General features: G+C 41.3%; 1 protein-coding gene across 1 annotated transcript in view; it reads right to left on the reverse strand.

Moving 5' to 3' along the window:
* The window catches only part of dnah5 (dynein, axonemal, heavy chain 5), a 298,393-nt gene that overhangs the window by 174,287 nt on the left and 102,209 nt on the right, over window positions 1–21,897 (reverse strand). Inside the window, exons 34-39 of the mRNA XM_060825297.1 lie at window positions 21,297–21,521; window positions 19,614–19,786; window positions 7,486–7,664; window positions 6,040–6,227; window positions 3,784–3,978; window positions 499–633 (exon numbers count right to left, since the gene is read on the reverse strand). Of these exons, the coding sequence (XP_060681280.1) occupies window positions 499–633; window positions 3,784–3,978; window positions 6,040–6,227; window positions 7,486–7,664; window positions 19,614–19,786; window positions 21,297–21,521 (1,095 nt within the window). The remainder of the gene's footprint in view (window positions 1–498; window positions 634–3,783; window positions 3,979–6,039; window positions 6,228–7,485; window positions 7,665–19,613; window positions 19,787–21,296; window positions 21,522–21,897) is intronic.

Below are 21,897 nucleotides of genomic sequence, written 5' to 3' on the forward strand. Positions count from 1 at the left end.
AACATAGAAATACTTTCAAAAATACTTCTGGGAAGAAGAAAAAGTAAATTCATTATTTCAAAAGCAAAGTATTGCAAATGCTGGAAATCTGGGAAGAGAACAAAAGATGCTAGAAAAACTCAGCAGGTCACACAACATCTTTGGGGAGAGAAACAAAGTTAATGTTTTAAGCCATTGATCCTTCTTCAAAACTCAATCTATTTAGTTACTGTCAGCTTTGCTTCTTGTTCCTGATGAACTGTCAAAATACTGATCACAAAGCATCATTTTTGCACCACAATGATACCTTTTATTTTTATGGATGAACAAATTTGAAGATATTTCGGTTCACATATTTAAATGTAAGAAAATGTCAGTATTTTTCCATATTTTACAATGCTTTTGTTCTGACATTTTCAGAAATCAATTAAATTCTGAAAAACACGAACACAGTGAAGGTCAGTTCTGGATTGTGTTGGTTTTTTGTGATGTGCCAAACAGACGGACAATGTGACTTACCAGCTTGGAGAGGTTCATATCACGAAGTACACGCATAACAATGGTCGACTCAGAATCATTGGGATTGGCTCGTTTTGCAGCTCCGAGTGTCCGCAGGACTGACAGGATGTTACGTAGGCCAAAATCATAATGCACCTAGTCAGGATACATGGTGAAATCTTTTACTTAGTGTTTGTATTTATGGGTAAATTCACCTACAATGAACTCAAAGGAGAGCTGCACACCTATGGAAGGTAAGTCTGAATCAGAACTATAATGCTGTATTAATAATTCTTTAATCTGCAGTTCATTCAGATGCCATTCCCTGCTGGGTGAAGGTGATTAAATAAATAGGCACAGGACCAAGGAACATTTAACCCTCGTAACCTCCTCCTCCTCCATTCTGTGATGAGACTATGCTCTTTAAGAGATGTGTTCTGTCCTGTTCCTCTTGCAGAGCGATGTTGCCACCCTGTTTTCGAGATGTCTGCTCCATGGTAAACAGTAAATAGTTTTAAATTTGTTTAAAAATCAGACAAAAGGAACATGAGTGGGCAGAGTCAGTGCTCATATGGACCCAGGAGGATTTTTAGTTTTGCTTTCAGTTAGTGGGAAGTTTTCTCCTGGCTGGCTCTGTCTCTCTGCTGTTAGAGTGAGAAATCAGCATGTGAGAATAAAACTGTTTTGTGAAATTGCCTTGCCAAGGGTGTGTTTATGGAATGCTCCCTTCACTGGAACAGTTGATGATTAGTGGTTAAACCATATTATTATCTTGTTAAGTATTTCAATAGAGTTAGCATTATGTCAATTCATCCTTTGGTTTGTATTTCCAATGTGCTGTAAAACTAAAGTGCAGTTTGCTTCAAGTCTAGTGGTGGACCAATTTAATGGCATCTGGAACACAACACCTTAAATTTGCCTTGAAATCAATATAAAGGTTAGAGTCTGGACTCTCGCCTTACTATATTTTGTTGGCAGGGGTTGGAGGGTGGGGGTGGTTCTGCCCGCCATCCTGCCAAATAAAGTTTTCAAAGAACCAGTTTTCTTTTCTTCTATAAGTATCAGGTATATTGTGTGCATTTTTAAAAGGTAGACAGGATTTAACTGATTGGTGCTCTTTTTTCCACAAAACACAAAATGCAAGAGTGAATCAATAGAAGTCTAACAACAAAAGGATTTTATTGAGTAGAAAGTATGGGTGGAATTTTATGTTGCCCCCAGGGTTCAAACCCTTGTGGCAGAAATACTGGCGGAAGCCAGGCTTCCGTTGAAAATGTGTTGCTGGTTAAAGCACAGCAGGTTAGGCAGCATCCAAGGAATAGGAAATTTGACGTTTCGGGCATAAGCCCTTCATCAGGAATGAGAAGAGTGTGCCAAGCAGGCTAAGATAAAAGGTAGGGAGGAGGGATTTGGGGGAGGGGCGATGGAGATGTGATAGGTGGAAGGAGGTCAAGGTGAGGGTGATAGGCCAGAGTGGGATGGGGACGGAGAGGTCAGGAAGAAGATTGCAGGTTGGGAGGGCGGGGCTGAGTTGAGGGAACCAACTGAGACAAGGTGGGGGGAGGGGAAATGAGGAAACTGGAGAAATCTGAGTTCATCCCTTGTGGTTGGAGGGTTCCCAGGCGGAAGATGAGGCGCTCCTCCTCCAGCCGTCGTGTTGTTATGTTCTGCCGGTGGAGGAGTCCAAGGACCTGCATGTCCTCAGTGGAGTGGGAGGGAGAGTTAAAGTGTTGAGCCACGGGGTGGTTGGGTTGGTTGGTCCGGGTGTCCCTGAGGTGTTCTCTGAAGCGTTCCGCAAGTAAGCAGCCCGTCTCCCCAATGTAGAGGAGGCCACATCGGGTGCAGCGGATGCAATAGATGATGTGTGTGGAGGTACAGGTGAACTTGTGGCGGATATGGAAGGATCCCTTGGGGCCTTGGAGGGAAGTGAGGGAGGAGGTGTGGGAAGCCAGGCTTCCCCCTCCCCATCTTCTCCAGTTTGCCCAGCAGAAATTTAACAGTCTCTGGATTGTTAGTGAGCCCTAGCTGGGCCAGCTGTGCCCTCATCGGGGGAGGAAGTCCTACCAGCAAGCAGAGCTAATCAATCAAATAGCTGGCAGCTCTTTGGTCCGAGCAGAACTGGCCATCACTGTAGCTGCATCCAAGTAGGTGTTGGGGAGTGGTGGTGACATCTTTGGGTCAAGGCTGGTAGACCTCTGACAGTGGAGGAAAGGGACCTGGATGGACAGGCCAGAGGTTAGGAGTGGACCACCAAGTAGATGGTAAAGGAGGTATAGTCTCTGCTTGTATGCCCACACATTGGAAATTGCTGCATGTTGTGGAAATGCCACTAGTCTAGTAATCCAATGCCTGTGCTAATGCTCTGGGGACATGGATTTGAATCCCACCATGGGGAAAAGATGGTGCAATTTATACTCTGCAATGATTTGGAATAAACGGTTTGATAATGGTAACTATGTCATCATTGTCAACTGTTGCAAAAATCTATCCATTTCACAAATGTCCTTTAATGGAGGAAATGTGCTATCCTTACCTGGTCTGTCCTGCATCGAGAGTGTGATGCTGGAAAAGCACAGCAGGTCTGGCAGCATTTGAGGAGCAAGAGAATCGACGTTTTGGGCATAAACCCTTCATCAGGAATTCCTGATTATTCCTGATGAAAGGCTTATGGCCGAAACATCAATTTTCCTGCTCCTCGGATGCTGCCTGACCTGCTGTGCTTTTCCAGCACCAAACTCTCGACTCTGATCTCCAGCATCTGCAGTCCTCACTTCCTCCTGGTCTGCCTGACACATGACTCCAGGCCCCACAGAAATGTGGTAAACTCTTAACTGCCCTCTGAGCCATCAGGACAGACAACGAATGCTCACCCAGCCAGAGATGCCATTATCCGATAAACAATTACATTTTCAAAAGCACAGTTGGAATGCGTAACAGCAGGTCACAAATGTACAATAGAAGATACTCCTCCAACATGGAGAGAAAAAAATGACCAATGAATTAGAATACGATATATGCATACTCACAATACAATGCAATAAACTGCAATATTTATTTGATTAAAGCGGTAATGAACAATTAGATTAGATTCCCTACAGTGGGAAAACAGGCCCTTCGGCCCAACCAGTCTACACCGACCCTCCGAAGAGTAACTCACGCAGATCCATTTCCCTCTGACAAATGCACCTAACACAATGGGCAATTTAGCATGTCCAGTTCACCTGACCCACACAGCAAGATTGAGCATGTCCAGTTCACCTGACCCACACAGCAAGATTGAGCATGTTAGAATTGCAATGCACAAACCTGTTTAGAGAGCTGTTCCTCACACAATTTGTAGAGGGTGAAAAACTTCCTGGCCAGTGTTATGTTGTCAATAAATCCACAACTGGCAAGCTTAACACGAATGATGATCTGACGATCCGGTACCATCATTGCAACAGACCGGAAGTTGATTTTCAGATTCTCAGGTAGCTCTTGACGTCCAGCATACCCAGGGTTCTATCAATTTAGAGACACAGGCTTAAGAGTATTTATTAAAAATCTGATAATTCACCTAGGAGAGACTTTCTACTGAGTATTATTATGACTAAACTAGGTAACATATCAATTTGATGATTGACAGCAGAAAAATATGAAGCCCATTGAATATTTAAAGGGAAGAATCCAGCTCAAACTGCTCCCTTCATGGATATCTGTTGCCTACGGACAAACCTCCAAGGTATTTGCAACCCCCTGTTGGGGATTGTCAAGTATAACTGTTCTGCCATTTGTAGCTATGTCATTAGCTGCCTATTCTCTAAATTTTGTAATTATTTCACTCAATCTCTTTGCCTTTCTGCCTCTCTTTCCTTGTTTTTGAAGTTCCTTACAACCCAGCTTTTCCACACTAATGCACTCTTATGCTGTTCACTTTCAAATCTTGTTTTATAGTGTTCTTGCAGAGCCCTTGGGACATTAAAGGTGTTTGTTAAAAACAAGTTAGTGGGTTTTTTAGGTAAAGAGTCTGAAAAGTACTCCAACGTGGTCTCACTTAGGATCAATACAATTGCAATAAGACTTCTTGATTTTTCTAATTCAAGTTAATTGTACTAAAGGCTAACATAATAGGTTTTCTCAACTGCTTGCTGTACATGCATGTTTTCATTGCCACTCACTTACAAGGACACCTGGATCCCTTTGAATGTCAATGCGTCCCACTTGCATAACATTTAAAAATGTTTCCTATTTTATTTTCCAAAGTGGATAGCATCAATCCCTCCACATTATTTATGTCTGCCATATTTTTTCCACTCACTTAATCTATCAATACCCTTTCACAGCCACTTGTCAGCCTCCTCCCATCCGTGTCTCATCAGCAAACCGAGATAGATAAGGACACTGTGTGTAAGCTAAGTCATTTTATTTACATCTCCAACCCTATTTATGTAATTACATCAATCATGGTAAGGAATCCAGGTGTGCAATGCTGACCTCCTCTGCCACCCTCAGCCATACTGCTTGTGTTTCAGCGGTAAACTTCATTCTCCCATCAGCTGAGAACAGCAATGCCCTGTTGGCTCTTACAGTCTCCATCTTCACATATACCAAAGCAGTACACTTTTTACACTCTGCTTCCTGTACCCGTGAATCCATCAAATTCCATTTTGCCATCACTGGTTAAAGATTGGAGACAAAATTGACTTTTGCAGCTATCATCAGGTTAATATGCAGGTTCATTTGGCAGTCAGGAAGGCAATTGCAATGTTAGCATTCATTTCAAGAGGACTAAAATACAAAAGCAAGGATGTACTGCTGAGGCTGCATAAGGCTCTGGTCAGACTACATTTGAACTATGTTGAGTAGTTTTAGGCTCTGTATCTAAGGAAGGTTGCAGGAGGTCCAGAGGAAGTTTACAGGTATGATCCCAGAAATGAAAAGCTTATCATATGAAGAGCAACTGAGGACTCTGGATCTGTACTCAATCGAGATTAGAAGGATGAGTATAGATCTGAATGAATTTTACAGAATATTGAGAGGCCTGGATAGAGTGGAAGTGGAGAAGATGTTTCCACTAGTCAGAGAGAGTAGGACCAGAAGGTACTGCCTCAGAGAGAAGGGGATTTCCTTTGGAACCCTGAGATGAAGAGGAATTTCTTCAGTCAGAGGGTGGTGAATGTATTAAACTCACTGCCACAGACAGCTGTAAAGACTAAGTCATCAAGTGTCTTTAGGACAGAAATAGATATGTTCATGAATAGCAAAGACATCAAAGATTAGGGACAAGGCGCCATGATCGAATGGTGGCGCATATTCAACGGGATGAATGACCTAATTCTGCTCCTATATCTTATATTCTTATGCAATCAAATTGAAAAATGACTTAGTCAATGCTTATTCTTAAATGCTGCAAGTGTTCTTGGAAGTCTGTACAAGGCCAAGTTAGCCCCATACAATATAATGATCAAATGTGAAGTGATACTCTAGCTAATTGCATCAGATAATAAAATGAGCAAGATGTCTTTTCATAAAGTGCATTAGCACAGTTTTCTTCCTTTTACATTTTTAATTAACTGGATTTACCATAGTGAGGAAAATTCCAAATTCAGCATTCATTTCTACAGAATCTCCATCTGTGAAGATGAAATTCTTTTTCCGTTCCTTTTTGCATGTCAGTACTACAGCAATCTGCTGAGCAGCAACTGAGAGAACTGGTAGATCAATACGATTGAATTCATCAAAGCAACCCCAGGATCCAGACTGTGCTAGGCCTATTAAAAGGTAAATAATAAATGATTACATTTTATAACAGTTGTTGAACAAAGCTGACAGACAGTGTAAAAACACTGAGGATATCCACTTCCTTTCATATTAAAAGCTACTTATGACTAATTATCAAAGTGGACATGCAGCAAACATTCTGCTAATCTCTTATTTCATGAATATAAATTTACAAATTAATCATAATAGACATAACAAAATTGCTGCAGTTTCCTAAAGGCAAGCTCCAGGCTCCATGAAAGTATATGAACTACACGTGTATTAGCACTAATTATTTTGTATCTTCTTCGACACAGAATTAACGTATCAAAAACTGATTGTTTTCAACTTATTTTGCAAAGGTTGTTAGAATGTGTATTTGACCATTTGCAATTAGCTACAAAACTCTGTGCTAAAATGCAAGCAGATCGCACATTTTAACATATCAGAAAATGTACCTGAATAAAATGTCAGTTAAAATATGAATTCGGAGCAGTCGCAGGCTACTATTCTGCCATTTGATCATTTTTGTCCTCAACTCCACTTTCCTGCTATCCTAATATCTTTTCACTCCTTACTGCACCTGCATTCATTATCTTTATTATTGAAATCTTCACAAAACAAAACCAAATTAATCCCTAAGTGTGAAGAAAAATATGGGCTTACGCATAAAAAAATAGTTAGGTTGAGTTGCTAAAAAAATGTATATATGACAGATTGAGTTTTGTGCAGGCAATGCTCAAAAACATTCAACTTTGCCACATTTACAAAATAAGTATTGTGCTATTTAGTTCTAAAAATACAATACTCAAAAGTGATATACTTAATGACTGTCACATGGGCAAAAAAAAGTGCATGCCCGTTTTTGGTGTACAATGTTAATCATTTAAATTCTATTAAAAGATCAATACTTTGATCAATACAAACAAAACAAGGTTTCATTGATCACAGAAGGATCACAAGCTTTTGTCGATCGCAAAATAAATTAGTTGCTTGTTAGTGGCCATCTAGTGGGCAATATGAGTAAAGAATGAGCCAAGGCCGATAAGTTATTCACCAGCATTCTTCACCTTGCATAGTGCATGATGCAGGGAGGCAAAGAACTCAATAAGGAGAAAAATGTGTAATAATTATTTGAAAAAGCTAACAGAAAAATAGTTGCATTCCAAATAGTGGCATTTTCGATTGCTGCCTTAAATTTTAATAGACAAATCTAAGCAAAATCAATTTAACAGAGCATGGAAACAATTCTCTGAGTTGAACGGTCACCTTTAAAAATTCTCCCAAGTCCCCTGAAGTCCATTTGATCTGAGCAGTTGAAGACCACCACATACTTCCCAAGGCACCTGCCCATATCTTTGGTAGTTTCCGTCTTGCCTGTCCCTGCGGGCCCAGCAGGAGCTCCTCCCATATTCATTCCAAGTGCCTGAGCTAGAGTAATGTAACATCTGAAATAACCAGAATAATACACGTGGTCATAAACTGTTTCAACAAATAAACATCTTGCTGAATGCTAAGTGTTCAATCTATGAATCAGAGACAAGAATGCTATCAAGTGAGTGACTTGCCAAATTCTTCTGAGTCAGAAAGTTGTGGGATCCAGCCCACATCTCATGAAATTATACAAGGCATACTCAAAGTGATTGGACTCCCTCAACAAGTGATTGCACGTAGTTCACAAAAAATCATGAGCCATTTACCCGCTGTTCAAGAATTATATTTATTCTGGATAAATAGCTACAGGTGAACAATAATGAACTATTGACATGTAAATCTACCAGTTAAATCTCTGACTCCCTTATAAAATTTCCCCTATACACACATATAGATAAATTATGCATACAAACACAGATGTGTGATGGGTAGAAGGAAAGACTGGAAAGGCACTTCAATGGTCAGGGTTTGGAGAGTTGATCCTTTAAGCTGGTCAGGACTTGCTGCTCCTCCATTTTCCTTCTCTAAATACTTCCACTTGTATGCAGGAGGTACAGGATGACTGGTTTGCACCTATACTGCCTCTTATTGGTTAAAAGCAATAGGTTACAACAAGTGATATGGGAAATAGGCATGACTTTCTTCAGGTTTGAGGTGTTTTATTACTGAAGTGGAAAATTCAATTCATCCCTTTTTAAAGGTCCATTGCTTCTGCCTAAACATTCATATCCTTGAGCTGTTCAGCTACCTGGAAGCCAATCACTTCGTCACTGGCAGGCAGAAGGCCTTTGTCATTGACAATGGGTCCCCATTCCACAGAACTATCAGCTACTTGTTGCCTGGCAGATCTCCATTCATACACACTCCTTTCTTGCAGCTCATCTGCAACTAGACTCCCCTCAGTGCTTGAATGAACAGCACCGTAAATACACTTACAATAAATGTCAGGTAGAGTGATTGTTTTAAGAATGAAGTAGTCTTTCCGCAATTCTTGTTTTATAAAACACAAACAGTTTTCCGTTTCAGTTCACAATCAAAAGCACAGAAAAATGAAAAGTTACAGTCTTTAAAAGTGGTGCACAATTCCTGACAATGGAACCAGAGATTGGCAATCATTTCACTATTGTGTCACTTGATTCATGCCACTGATGATGGTTATACCCGAAACGCTCACTTCTCCATCTCTTTACGCTGCCGAGCTTGCTGTGTTCTCCTAGCCTCCTGCTTATCTATTGATGATGGTAGGGAAGTGGACATTGTCTACATGGACCTCCATAAGCATTTGACACAGTCCTAAATGGTAGGCTGGTCCAAACACTTCGATCACATGGGAATCACGGTAAATTGGATACAAAATTGGCTTGGTCATAGAATACAGAGGGGAGTGGTGGAGGGTGTTTTTCTGACTGGAGGTCTGTAAACAGGATCAGGACTGGGATCTCTGTTCTTTGTAATTTTTCTAAATGATATATAAATAATTTAGATGAAAATATTGGTGATCTGATCAGTAAGTTTGCAGATGACATGAGAATTGGTAAAATTGTCGATAGTGGAGAGGTTGTCAAAGGATGCAGCAAGATGTAGTTCAATTGAAAAGTTGGGTAAAGAAATGGCAGATGGAATTTAATCTGGACAAGTGAGAGGTGATGTACTTTGAGAGGTTAAACGCAAGAGTGAAATATATAGTTAATGGGAGCTCCCTTAGGAGCATTGATTTACAGAGGAATCTTGGAGTACAAGTCCACAGCTCCCTGAAAGTGGTAACACAAGTGAATAAAGTTGTAATGAAGGCAAAGGATGTGTTTGCTTTCATCAATCAGCACTGAGTATAAACATTGGCAAGTAATGTTGCAGGCGTTTTCAACATTAGTTAGGCTACATTTTGAGTATTGTTTGTAGTTCTGGTCCCCACAGTAAAGGAAAGACATGGAGGCTTTGGAGAGGATGCAAAAGAGGTTTATCTGGATGTTGTCTTGCCTGGAGGATATTAGCAGAAAGAAGAGATTGGATACAGTAGCACCTTTTCCACTAGAGTGTCAGAGGCTGAGGAGGGGGTGACCTGATAGAAGTATGTAAAAGGGAGAGATGCATGGATAGGGTGGTTAGTTGGACTCTATTTCCCAGGTGGAAATGTCAAATACTATGGGCATAGATTTAAGGTAAGATGGGAAAATTTAAGGGAGATATGCAAGGCATGTTTTTAAACAGAGAGAGGTCGTTGTCTTGAACTTACTACCAGGGAAGGTGGTAGAAGGAGATACATTCACAAAGTTTAAAAGGCATTTAGACAGACACCTGAAATAGAGGCATATGGACAATGTGCAGGAGGATGGGATTAATTTTAAATAGCTTCAAATAGTTTCATGGTCAGCATGGATCGGGGGGGGGGGGGGGCAGAAGGGCCTGTACTGTTTTATGTTCTATGATAACTAACACAGCCAATGACAGGCCCAGGTTTTCATAGGAGGATCATAACCTCACCTGACAGTTTAGAAGTTTTATATGGGCTATACAAAAGCCATAAACAAGCAAGGCAGCTCTGTCACATAGCCTGAAATTACATCATGCCCCATTAGTTCTGACTGAATTGCGTTTCAAATCCTTTATAACCTTCAGCCCCCATCAAATCTATCTCCCCCTTCCTCCCTAGCTCATTGCAATACATTGCCCTGGGATATATCTAACATGAACAAGTCATTTACAAACATAATTCAAGATGTCAATACAAACATATTGTATCATGGTCCAGTGAAGCAGCCTGCAGCTTCTCCTCCAGGCTTTCAGTAAATAGTGAGAGGTACTCTTCCTCAGCAATGACAACAGAAGGAGACCAATGTCACTGCTGGGGTGACGACCTCCAAAGTATGAAGAACAGTGGAAAATTTCACGTTCTCTCGGAGCATCCTCTACTTTCTTCATACAGCATGCTCCTTTCAACAGCATTTCAGTTGCGTAGGTCTGTTTCAGTGGCATAAATCTGTTTCAGTGACGTAGGTCTATTACAGTGACGTAAGTCTGTTACAGTGACGGAGGTCTGTTAGAGACGTAGGTCTGTTACAGTAACATAAGGCTGTTTCAGTGACGTAGGTCTGTTACGGTGACATAGGTCTGTTACAGTGACATAGGTCTGTTACAGAGACATAAGTCTGTTTCAGTGACGTAGATCTGTTACAGTGACGTAGGTCTGTTTCAGTGACGTAGGTCTGTTACAGTGACGTAGGTCTGTTACAGAGACATAAGTCTGTTACAGTGACGTAGGTCTGTTACAGAGACCTAAGTCTGTTACAGTGACGTAGGTCTGTTAGAGACGTAGGTCTGTTACAGTAACATAAGGCTGTTTCAGTGACGTAGGTCTGTTACAGTGACATAGGTCTGTTACAGTGACATAGGTCTGTTACAGTGACGTAGGTCTGTTACAGAGACATAAGTCTGTTTCAGTGACGTAGATCTGTTACAGTGACTTAAGTCTGTTACAGTGACGTAGGTCTGTTACAGTGACGTAGGTCTGTTACAGAGACATAAGTCTGTTACAGAGACATAAGTCTGTTACAGTGACGTAGGTCTGTTACAGAGACCTAAGTCTGTTACAGAGACGTAGGTCTGTTAGAGACGTAGGTCTGTTACAGTAACATAAGGCTGTTTCAGTGACGTAGGTCTGTTTCAGTGACGTAGGTCTGTCACAGTGACATAGGTCTGTTACAGTGACATAGGTCTGTTACAGTGACGTAGATCTGTTACAGAGACATAAGTCTGTTTCAGTGACGTAGATCTGTTACAGTGACGTAGGTCTGTTTCAGTGACGTAGGTCTGTTACAGTGACATAGGTCTGTTACAGTGACATAGGTCTGTTACAGTGACGTAGGTCTGTTACAGAGACGTAGGTCTGTTACAGTGACGTAGGTCTGTTACAGTGACGTAGATCTGTTACAGTGACGTAGGTCTGTTACAGAGACGTAGGTCTGTTACAGTGACATAGGTCTGTTACAGTGACATAGGTCTGTTACAGTGACGTAGGTCTGTTACAGAGACGTAGGTCTGTTACAGTGACGTAGGTCTGTTACAGAGACATAAGTCTGTTTCAGTGACGTAGGTCTGTTACAGAGACGTAGGTCTGTTACAGAGACGTAGGTCTGTTACAGTGACGTAGGACTGTTACAGAGACGTAGGTCTGTTACAGAGACGTAGGTCTGTTACAGTGACGTAGGACTGTTACAGTGACGTAGGTCTGTTACAGAGACATAGGTCTGTTACAGAGACGTAGGTCTGTTACAGTGACGTAGGACTGTTACAGTGACGTAGGACTGTTACAGTGACGTAGGTCTGTTACAGAGACGTAGGTCTGTTACAGTGACGTAGGTCTGTTACAGAGACATAAGTCTGTTTCAGTGACGTAGGTCTGTTACAGAGACGTAGGTCTGTTACAGAGACGTAGGTCTGTTACAGTGACGTAGGACTGTTACAGAGACGTAGGTCTGTTACAGAGACGTAGGTCTGTTACAGTGACGTAGGACTGTTACAGTGACGTAGGTCTGTTACAGAGACATAGGTCTGTTACAGAGACGTAGGTCTGTTACAGTGACGTAGGACTGTTACAGTGACGTAGGTCTGTTACAGAGACGTAGGTCTGTTACAGTGACGTAGGTCTGTTACAGTGACGTAGGTCTGTTACAGAGACATAGGTCTGTTACAGAGACGTAGGTCTGTTACAGTGACGTAGGACTGTTACAGAGACGTAGGTCTGTTACAGTGACGTAGGTCTGTTACAGTGACATAGGTCTGTTACAGAGACATAGGTCTGTTACAGAGACGTAGGTCTGTTACAGTGACGTAAGTCTCTTTCGGTGACATAGGTCTGTTACAGTGACGTAGGACTGTTACAGAGACGTAGGTCTGTTACAGTGACGTAGGACTGTTACAGTGACGTAGGTCTGTTACAGAGACGTAGGTCTGTTACAGTGACGTAGGACTGTTACAGTGACGTAGGTCTGTTACAGAGACGTAGGTCTGTTACAGTGACGTAGGTCTGTTACAGAGACATAAGTCTGTTACAGAGACGTAGGTCTGTTACAGTGACGTAGGACTGTTACAGAGACGTAGGTCTGTTACAGTGACGTAGGTCTGTTACAGTGACATAGGTCTGTTACAGTGACATAGGTCTGTTACAGAGACATAGGTCTGTTACAGAGACGTAGGTCTGTTACAGTGACGTAAGTCTCTTTCGGTGACATGGGTCTGTTACAGTGACGTAAGTCTGTTACAGTGACGTAGGTCTGTTACAGAGACATAAGTCTGTTACAGAGACATATGTCTGTTACAGAGACGTAGGTCTGTTACAGTGACGTAGGGCTGTTACAGTGACGTAGGTCTGTTACAGAGACGTAGGTCTGTTACAGTGACGTAGGTCTGTTACAGAGACATAGGTCTGTTACAGAGACGTAGGTCTGTTACAGTGACGTAGGACTGTTACAGAGACGTAGGTCTGTTACAGTGACGTAGGTCTGTTACAGTGACATAGGTCTGTTACAGTGACATAGGTCTGTTACAGAGACATAGGTCTGTTACAGAGACGTAGGTCTGTTACAGTGACGTAAGTCTCTTTCGGTGACATGGGTCTGTTACAGTGACGTAGGTCTGTTACAGAGACATAAGTCTGTTACAGAGACATAAGTCTGTTACAGTGACGTAGGTCTGTTACAGAGACCTAAGTCTGTTACAGAGACATAGGTCCGTTACAGTGACGTAGGTCTGTTAGAGACGTAAGTCTGTTACAGTAACATAAGGCTGTTTCAGTGACGTAGGTCTGTTTCAGTGACGTAGGTCTGTTACAGTGACATAGGTCTGTTACAGTGACATAGGTCTGTTACAGTGACGTAGGTCTGTTACAGAGACATAAGTCTGTTTCAGTGACGTAGGTCTGTTACAGAGACGTAGGTCTGTTACAGAGACGTAGGTCTGTTACAGTGACGTAGGACTGTTACAGAGACGTAGGTCTGTTACAGTGACGTAGGTCTGTTTCAGTGACGTAGGTCTGTTACAGTGACGTAGGTCTGTTACATAGACGTAGGTCTGTTACAAAGACGTAGGTCTGTTACAGTGACGTAGATCGGTTACAGTGACGTAGGTCTGTTACAGTGACGTAGGTCTGTTACAGAGACATAGGTCTGTTACAGAGACATAGGTCTGTTACAGTGACGTAGGTCTGTTACAGAGACATAAGTCTGTTTCAGTGACGTAGGTCTGTTACAGTGACGTAGGTCTGTTACAGTGACGTAGGTCTGTTACAGTGACATAGGTCTGTTACAGTGACGTAGGTCTGTTACAGAGACGTAGGTCTGTTACAGTGACGTAGGTCTGTTACAGTGACGTAGATCTGTTACAGTGACGTAGGTCTGTTACAGAGACGTAGGTCTGTTACAGTGACATAGGTCTGTTACAGTGACGTAGGTCTGTTACAGTGACGTAGATCTGTTACAGTGACGTAGATCTGTTACAGTGACGTAGGTCTGTTACAGAGACGTAGGTCTGTTACAGTGACATAGGTCTGTTACAGTGACATAGGTCTGTTACAGTGACGGAGGTCTGTTACAGAGACATAGGTCTGTTACAGTGACATAGGTCTGTTACAGAGACATAAGTCTGTTTCAGTGACGTAGGTCTGTTACAGAGACGTAGGTCTGTTACAGAGATGTAGGTCTGTTACAGTGACGTAGGACTGTTACAGAGACGTAGGTCTGTTACAGTGACATAGGTCTGTTACAGTGACGTAGGTCTGTTACAGAGACATAAGTCTGTTTCAGTGACGTAGGTCTGTTACAGAGACGTAGGTCTGTTACAGAGACGTAGGTCTGTTACAGTGACGTAGGACTGTTACAGAGACGTAGGTCTGTTACAGTGACGTAGGTCTGTTACAGTGACGTAGGTCTGTTACAGTGACATAGGACTGTTACAGAGACGTAGGTCTGTTACAGTGACGTAGGACTGTTACAGTGACGTAGGTCTGTTACAGAGACATAGGTCTGTTACAGAGACGTAGGTCTGTTACAGTGACGTAGGACTGTTACAGTGACGTAGGTCTGTTACAGAGACGTAGGTCTGTTACAGTGACGTAGGTCTGTTACAGAGACATAGGTCTGTTACAGAGACGTAGGTCTGTTACAGTGACGTAGGACTGTTACAGAGACGTAGGTCTGTTACAGTGACGTAGGTCTGTTACAGTGACATAGGTCTGTTACAGTGACATAGGTCTGTTACAGAGACATAGGTCTGTTACAGAGACGTAGGTCTGTTACAGAGACATAAGTCTGTTACAGTGACGTAGGTCTGTTACAGGGACCTAAGTCTGTTACAGAGACATAGGTCTGTTACAGTGACATAGGTCTGTTGCAGAGACATAGGTCTGTTACAGAGACATAGGTCTGTTACAGAGACGTAGGTCTGTTACAGAGACATAGGTCTGTTACAGTGACGTAGGTCTGTTACAGAGACATAAGTCTGTTACAGAGACATAAGTCTGTTACAGTGACGTAGGTCTGTTACAGAGACCTAAGTCTGTTACAGAGACATAGGTCTGTTACAGTGACATAGGTCTGTTACAGAGACATAGGTCTGTTACAGAGACGTAGGTCTGTTACAGTGACATAGGTCTGTTACAGTGACATAGGTCTGTTACAGAGACATAGGTCTGTTACAGAGACGTAGGTCTGTTACAGAGACATAAGTCTGTTACAGAGACATAAGTCTGTTACAGTGACGTAGGTCTGTTACAGGGACCTAAGTCTGTTACAGAGACATAGGTCTGTTACAGTGACATAGGTCTGTTACAGAGACATAGGTCTGTTACAGAGACGTAGGTCTGTTACAGAGACATAGGTCTGTTACAGTGACGTAGGTCTGTTACAGAGACATAAGTCTGTTACAGAGACATAAGTCTGTTACAGTGACGTAGGTCTGTTACAGAGACCTAAGTCTGTTACAGAGACATAGGTCTGTTACAGTGACATAGGTCTGTTACAGAGACCTAAGTCTGTTACAGAGACATAGGTCTGTTACAGTGACGTAGGTCTGTTTCAGAGACGTAGGTCTGTTACAGTGACGTAGGTCTGTTACAGAGACATAGGTCTGTTACAGAGACGTAGGTCTGTTACAGTGACGTAGGACTGTTACAGAGACGTAGGTCTGTTACAGTGACGTAGGTCTGTTACAGTGACATTCGTCTGTTACAGTGACATAGGTCTGTTACAGAGACATAGGTCTGTTACAGAGACGTAGGTCTGTTACAGTGACGTAAGTCTCTTTCGGTGACATGGGTCTGTTACAGTGACGTAAGTCTGTTACAGTGACGTAGGTCTGTTACAGAGACATAAGTCTGTTACAGAGACATAAGTCTGTTACAGTGACGTAGGTCTGTTACAGAGACCTAAGTCTGTTACAGAGACATAGGTCCGTTACAGTGACGTAGGTCTGTTAGAGACGTAAGTCTGTTACAGTAACATAAGGCTGTTTCAGTGACGTAGGTCTGTTTCAGTGACGTAGGTCTGTTACAGTGACATAGGTCTGTTACAGTGACATAGGTCTGTTACAGTGACGTAGGTCTGTTACAGTGACGTAGGTCTGTTACAGTGACGTAGGTCTGTTACAGAGACATAAGTCTGTTTCAGTGACGTAGATCTGTTACAGTGACGTAGGTCTGTTTCAGTGACGTAGGTCTGTTACAGTGACGTAGGACTGTTACAGAGACGTAGGTCTGTTACAGTGACGTAGGTCTGTTACAGTGACGTAGGTCTGTTACAGAGATGTAGGTCTGTTACAGTGACATAGGTCTGTTTCAGTGACGTAGGACTGTTACAGAGACGTAGGTCTGTTACAGTGACGTAGGTCTGTTACAGTGACATAGGTCTGTTACAGTGACGTAGGTCTGTTACAGAGACATAAGTCTGTTTCAGTGACGTAGGTCTGTTACAGAGACGTAGGTCTGTTACAGAGACGTAGGTCTGTTACAGTGACGTAGGTCTGTTACAGAGATGTAGGTCTGTTACAATGACGTAGGTCTGTTACAGTGACGTAGGTCTGTTACAGTGACGTAAGTCTGTTACAGTGAAGCAAACTGCAGCCTCTGTTTGACCCACTCGACATTCTTGTGAACAGTACTACTCCTGCCTTTTTACCTTTTGTTTATCTACACTGACTGCACCCACCACCTCACCATACTCTAAATGTTCGGCTTTTCCCAATGCAGATTTCCACGCACAGACTCCACACAACTGTAGTTTGGCTTTGCTACCTTCCTTCCCTATCCCCACACTGACCACTCGCCCACCACCCCCATGCCATCTCATTTGTGCTTGTCAGTCCAAGCCTCAATGTGAGCTGTTATTTCTTCAGAAAGCTTCCTTTACTCCATAGAGTTCAACAAAGACCTCAGACACACCGAAACAAAACCAACTGATCACACCTTCTTTAAATGAATGTTAAATGGGTTCAATAAGATTCCTCCCCATTACTGTATTTATCTTAAGAGTGAAACATAATTTCAAAACTATGCTAACATGATGAGTACTCATGAAATGTACATCAAATACAATGAGATATGTAGCCACAGAATGAAGAGTGACCTAACCCAACATAATCAAGTTGAATTTGAATCCACTGTCACAATTTTCATATTTTGGCTCCTGACAATTGCTGTTTTCTGGCACTAAAGTGTGTGCGTGTGAGAGTGTCTTGGAAACATAAAGTGACATGAAAGTGGCAGTTGATAGGACAAAGCACATCATAGAAGAAAAGTTCTTTCAATACTGAGATCAGACAAAAAGGCAGCTGTCTATGAAAGGAGTTTGGTTTACAGGGACCTTTTCTGAGAGAATCCTTTTACCCTTTACAGATGATTTCCTGTAGTTTGGAGTTCAATTGCTCTGATTTAGGTTTTTACCTTTGATATCTAATCCCCAGCCCCCAATCTTATGCTTGCCTGCTCCAGAGGAACTAGAGAAGCAGCAGCAGCAACAACTCCAGCAGCGAGAGCTGGATGTGAACTACAGCATGTATCAAATCCAGTCAATATCTGCTCAATCAGCTCAAAAGCCAGGAAAGTGAAAGACTGTGTTATTGATAGTGTTAGCAAGTGGTATTATTCACCGAAAAACTGCACATTGACCTCAGTTGGGATGTTGCTATAAGTACTTGGTTCTTAACCTCATTATAGCCACTATCCAGACGTGGGACAAAACAAATGAATTTGAAAGGTGAGATGAGAGTGGCAGCCCTTGATACTAAAATGACATGACCAAAGTACCCCAGTTAAATTGAAGTCAATGGAAATCAAGAGGGACAACTTTCCACTGTTTAGACTTATACTTTGCAGTCTTTGGTCATCAATCATCTTGGATGTCAGTCCTCAGAAATCACTGCCAGAGTCCTTCATGAAAATGCCCTAGACTCAACTCTCTTCAATTGCTTCATCAAAGATCTTGTCCCCATCATAAAGACAGAACTGGAGATGTTCACTGATGATTGCAGTGTTCAGCATCATTTGTGATGCTTCAGATGGTGAAAATGCCTTTATCCATATGCAGCTTAACTTCAATGGCATTACTGCCCACAGAATCCTCCATTATCAAAACCAGAAACTGAATCATACCAGCATATATATCCTATGGCTCAAGATCAGGTTAGAGGCTCACTTTTCTGTGGAAAGTACTTTCTCTTCAACATCTGCCCACAGGTACAAGTCAACAGTTTGATAGAATACTGTCCACTTGGCTGGCTTCAACAACACTCAAGAAGTTCCAACCTTACCAGGACAAAACAGTTCATTTGATTGGCACCCCATCTACTACCTTGAACATTCACTTCTGCCACCACTGATACACAGTAGCAACAACATCTATCATCTATGTAATGAAATATGGTAACTTACCAAGGCATCTTCAATAACACATTCTAAGACTGTGACCTCTAACACCTAGAAGGTCAAAGGTAGATGATGTGTGGCAACAATATTGTATGCAAGTTCTCCTCCAAACCACACATCAATCTGACTTGGGGCTGCATTCACTTGCCCTGGATCAGAATGCTGAAAATTCCCTTCCTAATAGCACTGTTATTGTTCAGCACCATTTTCCCAAGGGCATTTAGAAATGGGTAATAATTGGGGCCTAGCCCATGAATGAAAATCAAACTCTCAAGGTAATGCCATGTACCAGAGTTTAGATTAGAGCCATGCACCAGTCATCTCAAGAGAGAGCCTAAGAACCTCCCTGCAAAAACAAAATGAATTCCCCATAGAATCATAAAGTCATAGAGATGTACAGCATGGAAACAGACCCTTCAGTCCAACCTGTCCATGCCGACCTGATCACCACTAAAGTTACTGGATTAGTCACAAAACTACTGTGGATTTAATAGAAATTGGAGATTGGGATTTATGCATGAGTAACTCTCCTTGAATCACTAAAGTCTTTCCTACTTTTGACAAGGCACAATTGGAATGTTCTCTACTCATTTGGACGAGTGTAGCTCCAACACTGCTCAACAAGTTCCACGCCATTCAGGAGAAAGCACACCACTTGACCAGGACCCCACCCATTGTTTCAAATATTCACACTAAACCCCATGCCTGTAAGGTGTGCCATTCACAAAGTGTGCTGTGATAAATTGCCATGGTTTATGCAACACCATTTGCCCAAAATTTGAAGGACAAAGACAATTGAAGCATAGGAACACAACTACCTTTAAGTGTACCTGATAGTCACATGTCAATTGACTTGAAAATATGTCACCATTCTTCATTATCAACAGGTGAAAATGTCGACCCAACATGACTCTGGGAAGGCAGCAACTCAAGAAGACATCTCATCAACACCTTCTCAAGGGTCTTGCCAGCAACACACATCTCCTGAATGAATTAATTTTTTTAAAAAATGAAATGAGAACTATTTCAGCATCAGGCTGTTCAATTCCCTCACCTGTCAGTCAGGGGTGTTATGACCAATCTATCCGTACAACCGAGGAATTCATTCTGATATGTGAATCCAACATCTGTAATTTTGATTAGCATCTTATCTGAATCCTCACTGAAGTAAAATCTGCATTGCTTGAGCCATTCAAAATCTGTATGACTTTTGACGTGCAAGCGACACTGCAAGAAAAAGTTTTCACATAGTTCCAGGCTACAAATATATCAACCTAGCTTCCAAAACATTTGCAATACATTGAAAACAGGAACTAACTAACAATTAATTTCTTGTTGTGCACAGGAGATGCATTGGTACATACACTTGCTCCAGATCATCTATAATCTGGACGCTAATTACTGCTTGCAAATTGAACGTTAATTACTGCTCGTTCAAACAGTTATTTACGGTGCCTGCCTTGGGTTATTTCCTTTCAAACCTGCAGCCACTGTTTCAAACATTTTTTTTAACTGTTCTTTCTCATTTCCATACCCAGTTTATAAAAATACAGAAACAGACTTTTAAAGAGTCTTTACAGCTTAACTTGAAGCCAATGTAATACAGCAAAAAAAAACTAACAGTGATTAATGAACTGGTATGAGTTAGGCGTTTTGGACGGCATCAACTTAATGTGGCTTGGAAATGGGAAGCTGGCCAGAATGTGCTCAAATGTCATATTTAGAGGGAGTAAAGGCATGGATGGAAGTTGCAGCATCAGAAGAGTAGAGAGTGACACAAATTGTCTTTGCCCCTTGTGCAGTAGTGATCATATTGTTGGCAAATGGTGTTGCATAAACCTTGGGCAATTTGTCACAGCACATTTTGTGAACAGTGTTTTCACATCAGATAGGGATGGAGTCAGTGATTTGAGAATAGAATTTGCTTTGAGGATGGAAGGTAATGGTGTTGGTCTGACAATCCATTTTCATAATTGTCAAAATCTAAAACTCGCTTGCCGGAAAGGCTGTATATGTCAGCTCAATTTATATCGTTAAGACTGAGACTACTAGGTTATTACGAAATAAAACCACCTGGGAAGTAGGCGAAGGGCAGGTAAATTAAATTAGGGTAAAGATCATCTATATTCTGACAGAACAATAGAACAGGTTTGGGAGACTGATTTATCTGTTCCCACTTGTATAATATTCCCACAGATGTAACAGGATGAAACTGTATGCAATTTGGAAGTACTACAATGAAAACAACAATCTCTCAAAAAACATCTTACAATACTTATCCACATCTATCATGATAGTGAAAAATTGGACATTGGAATTATTGAATAATCCTAATGATGGACTAAACCGACAGAGCAGTGGTAAAAATCATACAGCGGTAAGAATGTCTTACATTCCATCAAATTTTGACTTTATATGTTAAGAATTGTCCCAAGGAGTTCTAACTATTAGTTTATCTCCAAATTTTCTACTATCGATTTCATAACAGCAGTGTCCACTTTGTTTTTTGTTAAACAAATGAAGACACCTTTCAATATTATATTTTGTTTTACCTAAAACAAAACAATATAAATAAAAATATAGTGGGTATCATTGTTACTTTATTGCTTCATCATTGTCAGCATTTCACCAAAGGATATATTAGGTTTCAAACTTTCTTTTCAGAACCTTTCATCACTAAAACAATTTTATTATTCTGTTTTAATAAAAAAGGATGCTACTCATCTTTAATTCTTACCAGGTCGTCAAAGATATCTCGCTGGTGCACATGGATAGTGATAAGAGTCTCATATTTCACACGGTCCATAGCACTCAGGTCTTTTGTTGTCATGTCAATGAGAGTGTTCAACAAGTCTAAAAAAGATTGATTTGTCTTTTGCATGACTTTTCGGTCATATTTGGCATTGGTTAATGCTTCCTCTGAATCTCTTGTCCAGATCATTTGAATTCCAAGCAATCCAACCTGTGAAAGGAAAATTGGAGTTTGATATAATCTGAAATAGAGTACATTTTACAGAAAACTATTTAATGTTGAACAGATGTGTATAAAGTTCTATAATCTTGCTAAACAAATGCCATGTTTTTGTAAGTTTCCTTCAAATTGAATTAAGTCTGACCCATTAGACTGTAATTTTTAGTTTGAGAAGAAACCTTTAGTTCATAACAGATGGAAATCCAGCATAGCTAGCATCTGAAATTAACCAACTTTGTAAAGCAACTATATACTAAGAGTTTATCTTACAATATTTCAGACTGTATGTTAATGAAACGATTGTGAAAGAGAAACGGATAATAACCGAAATTCACTGGATCCGCACAATATACAAACGTCCCTAATT

This window comes from Hemiscyllium ocellatum, chromosome 5, assembly GCF_020745735.1.
Source record: "Hemiscyllium ocellatum isolate sHemOce1 chromosome 5, sHemOce1.pat.X.cur, whole genome shotgun sequence".
NCBI classification, from domain to species: domain Eukaryota; kingdom Metazoa; phylum Chordata; class Chondrichthyes; order Orectolobiformes; family Hemiscylliidae; genus Hemiscyllium; species Hemiscyllium ocellatum.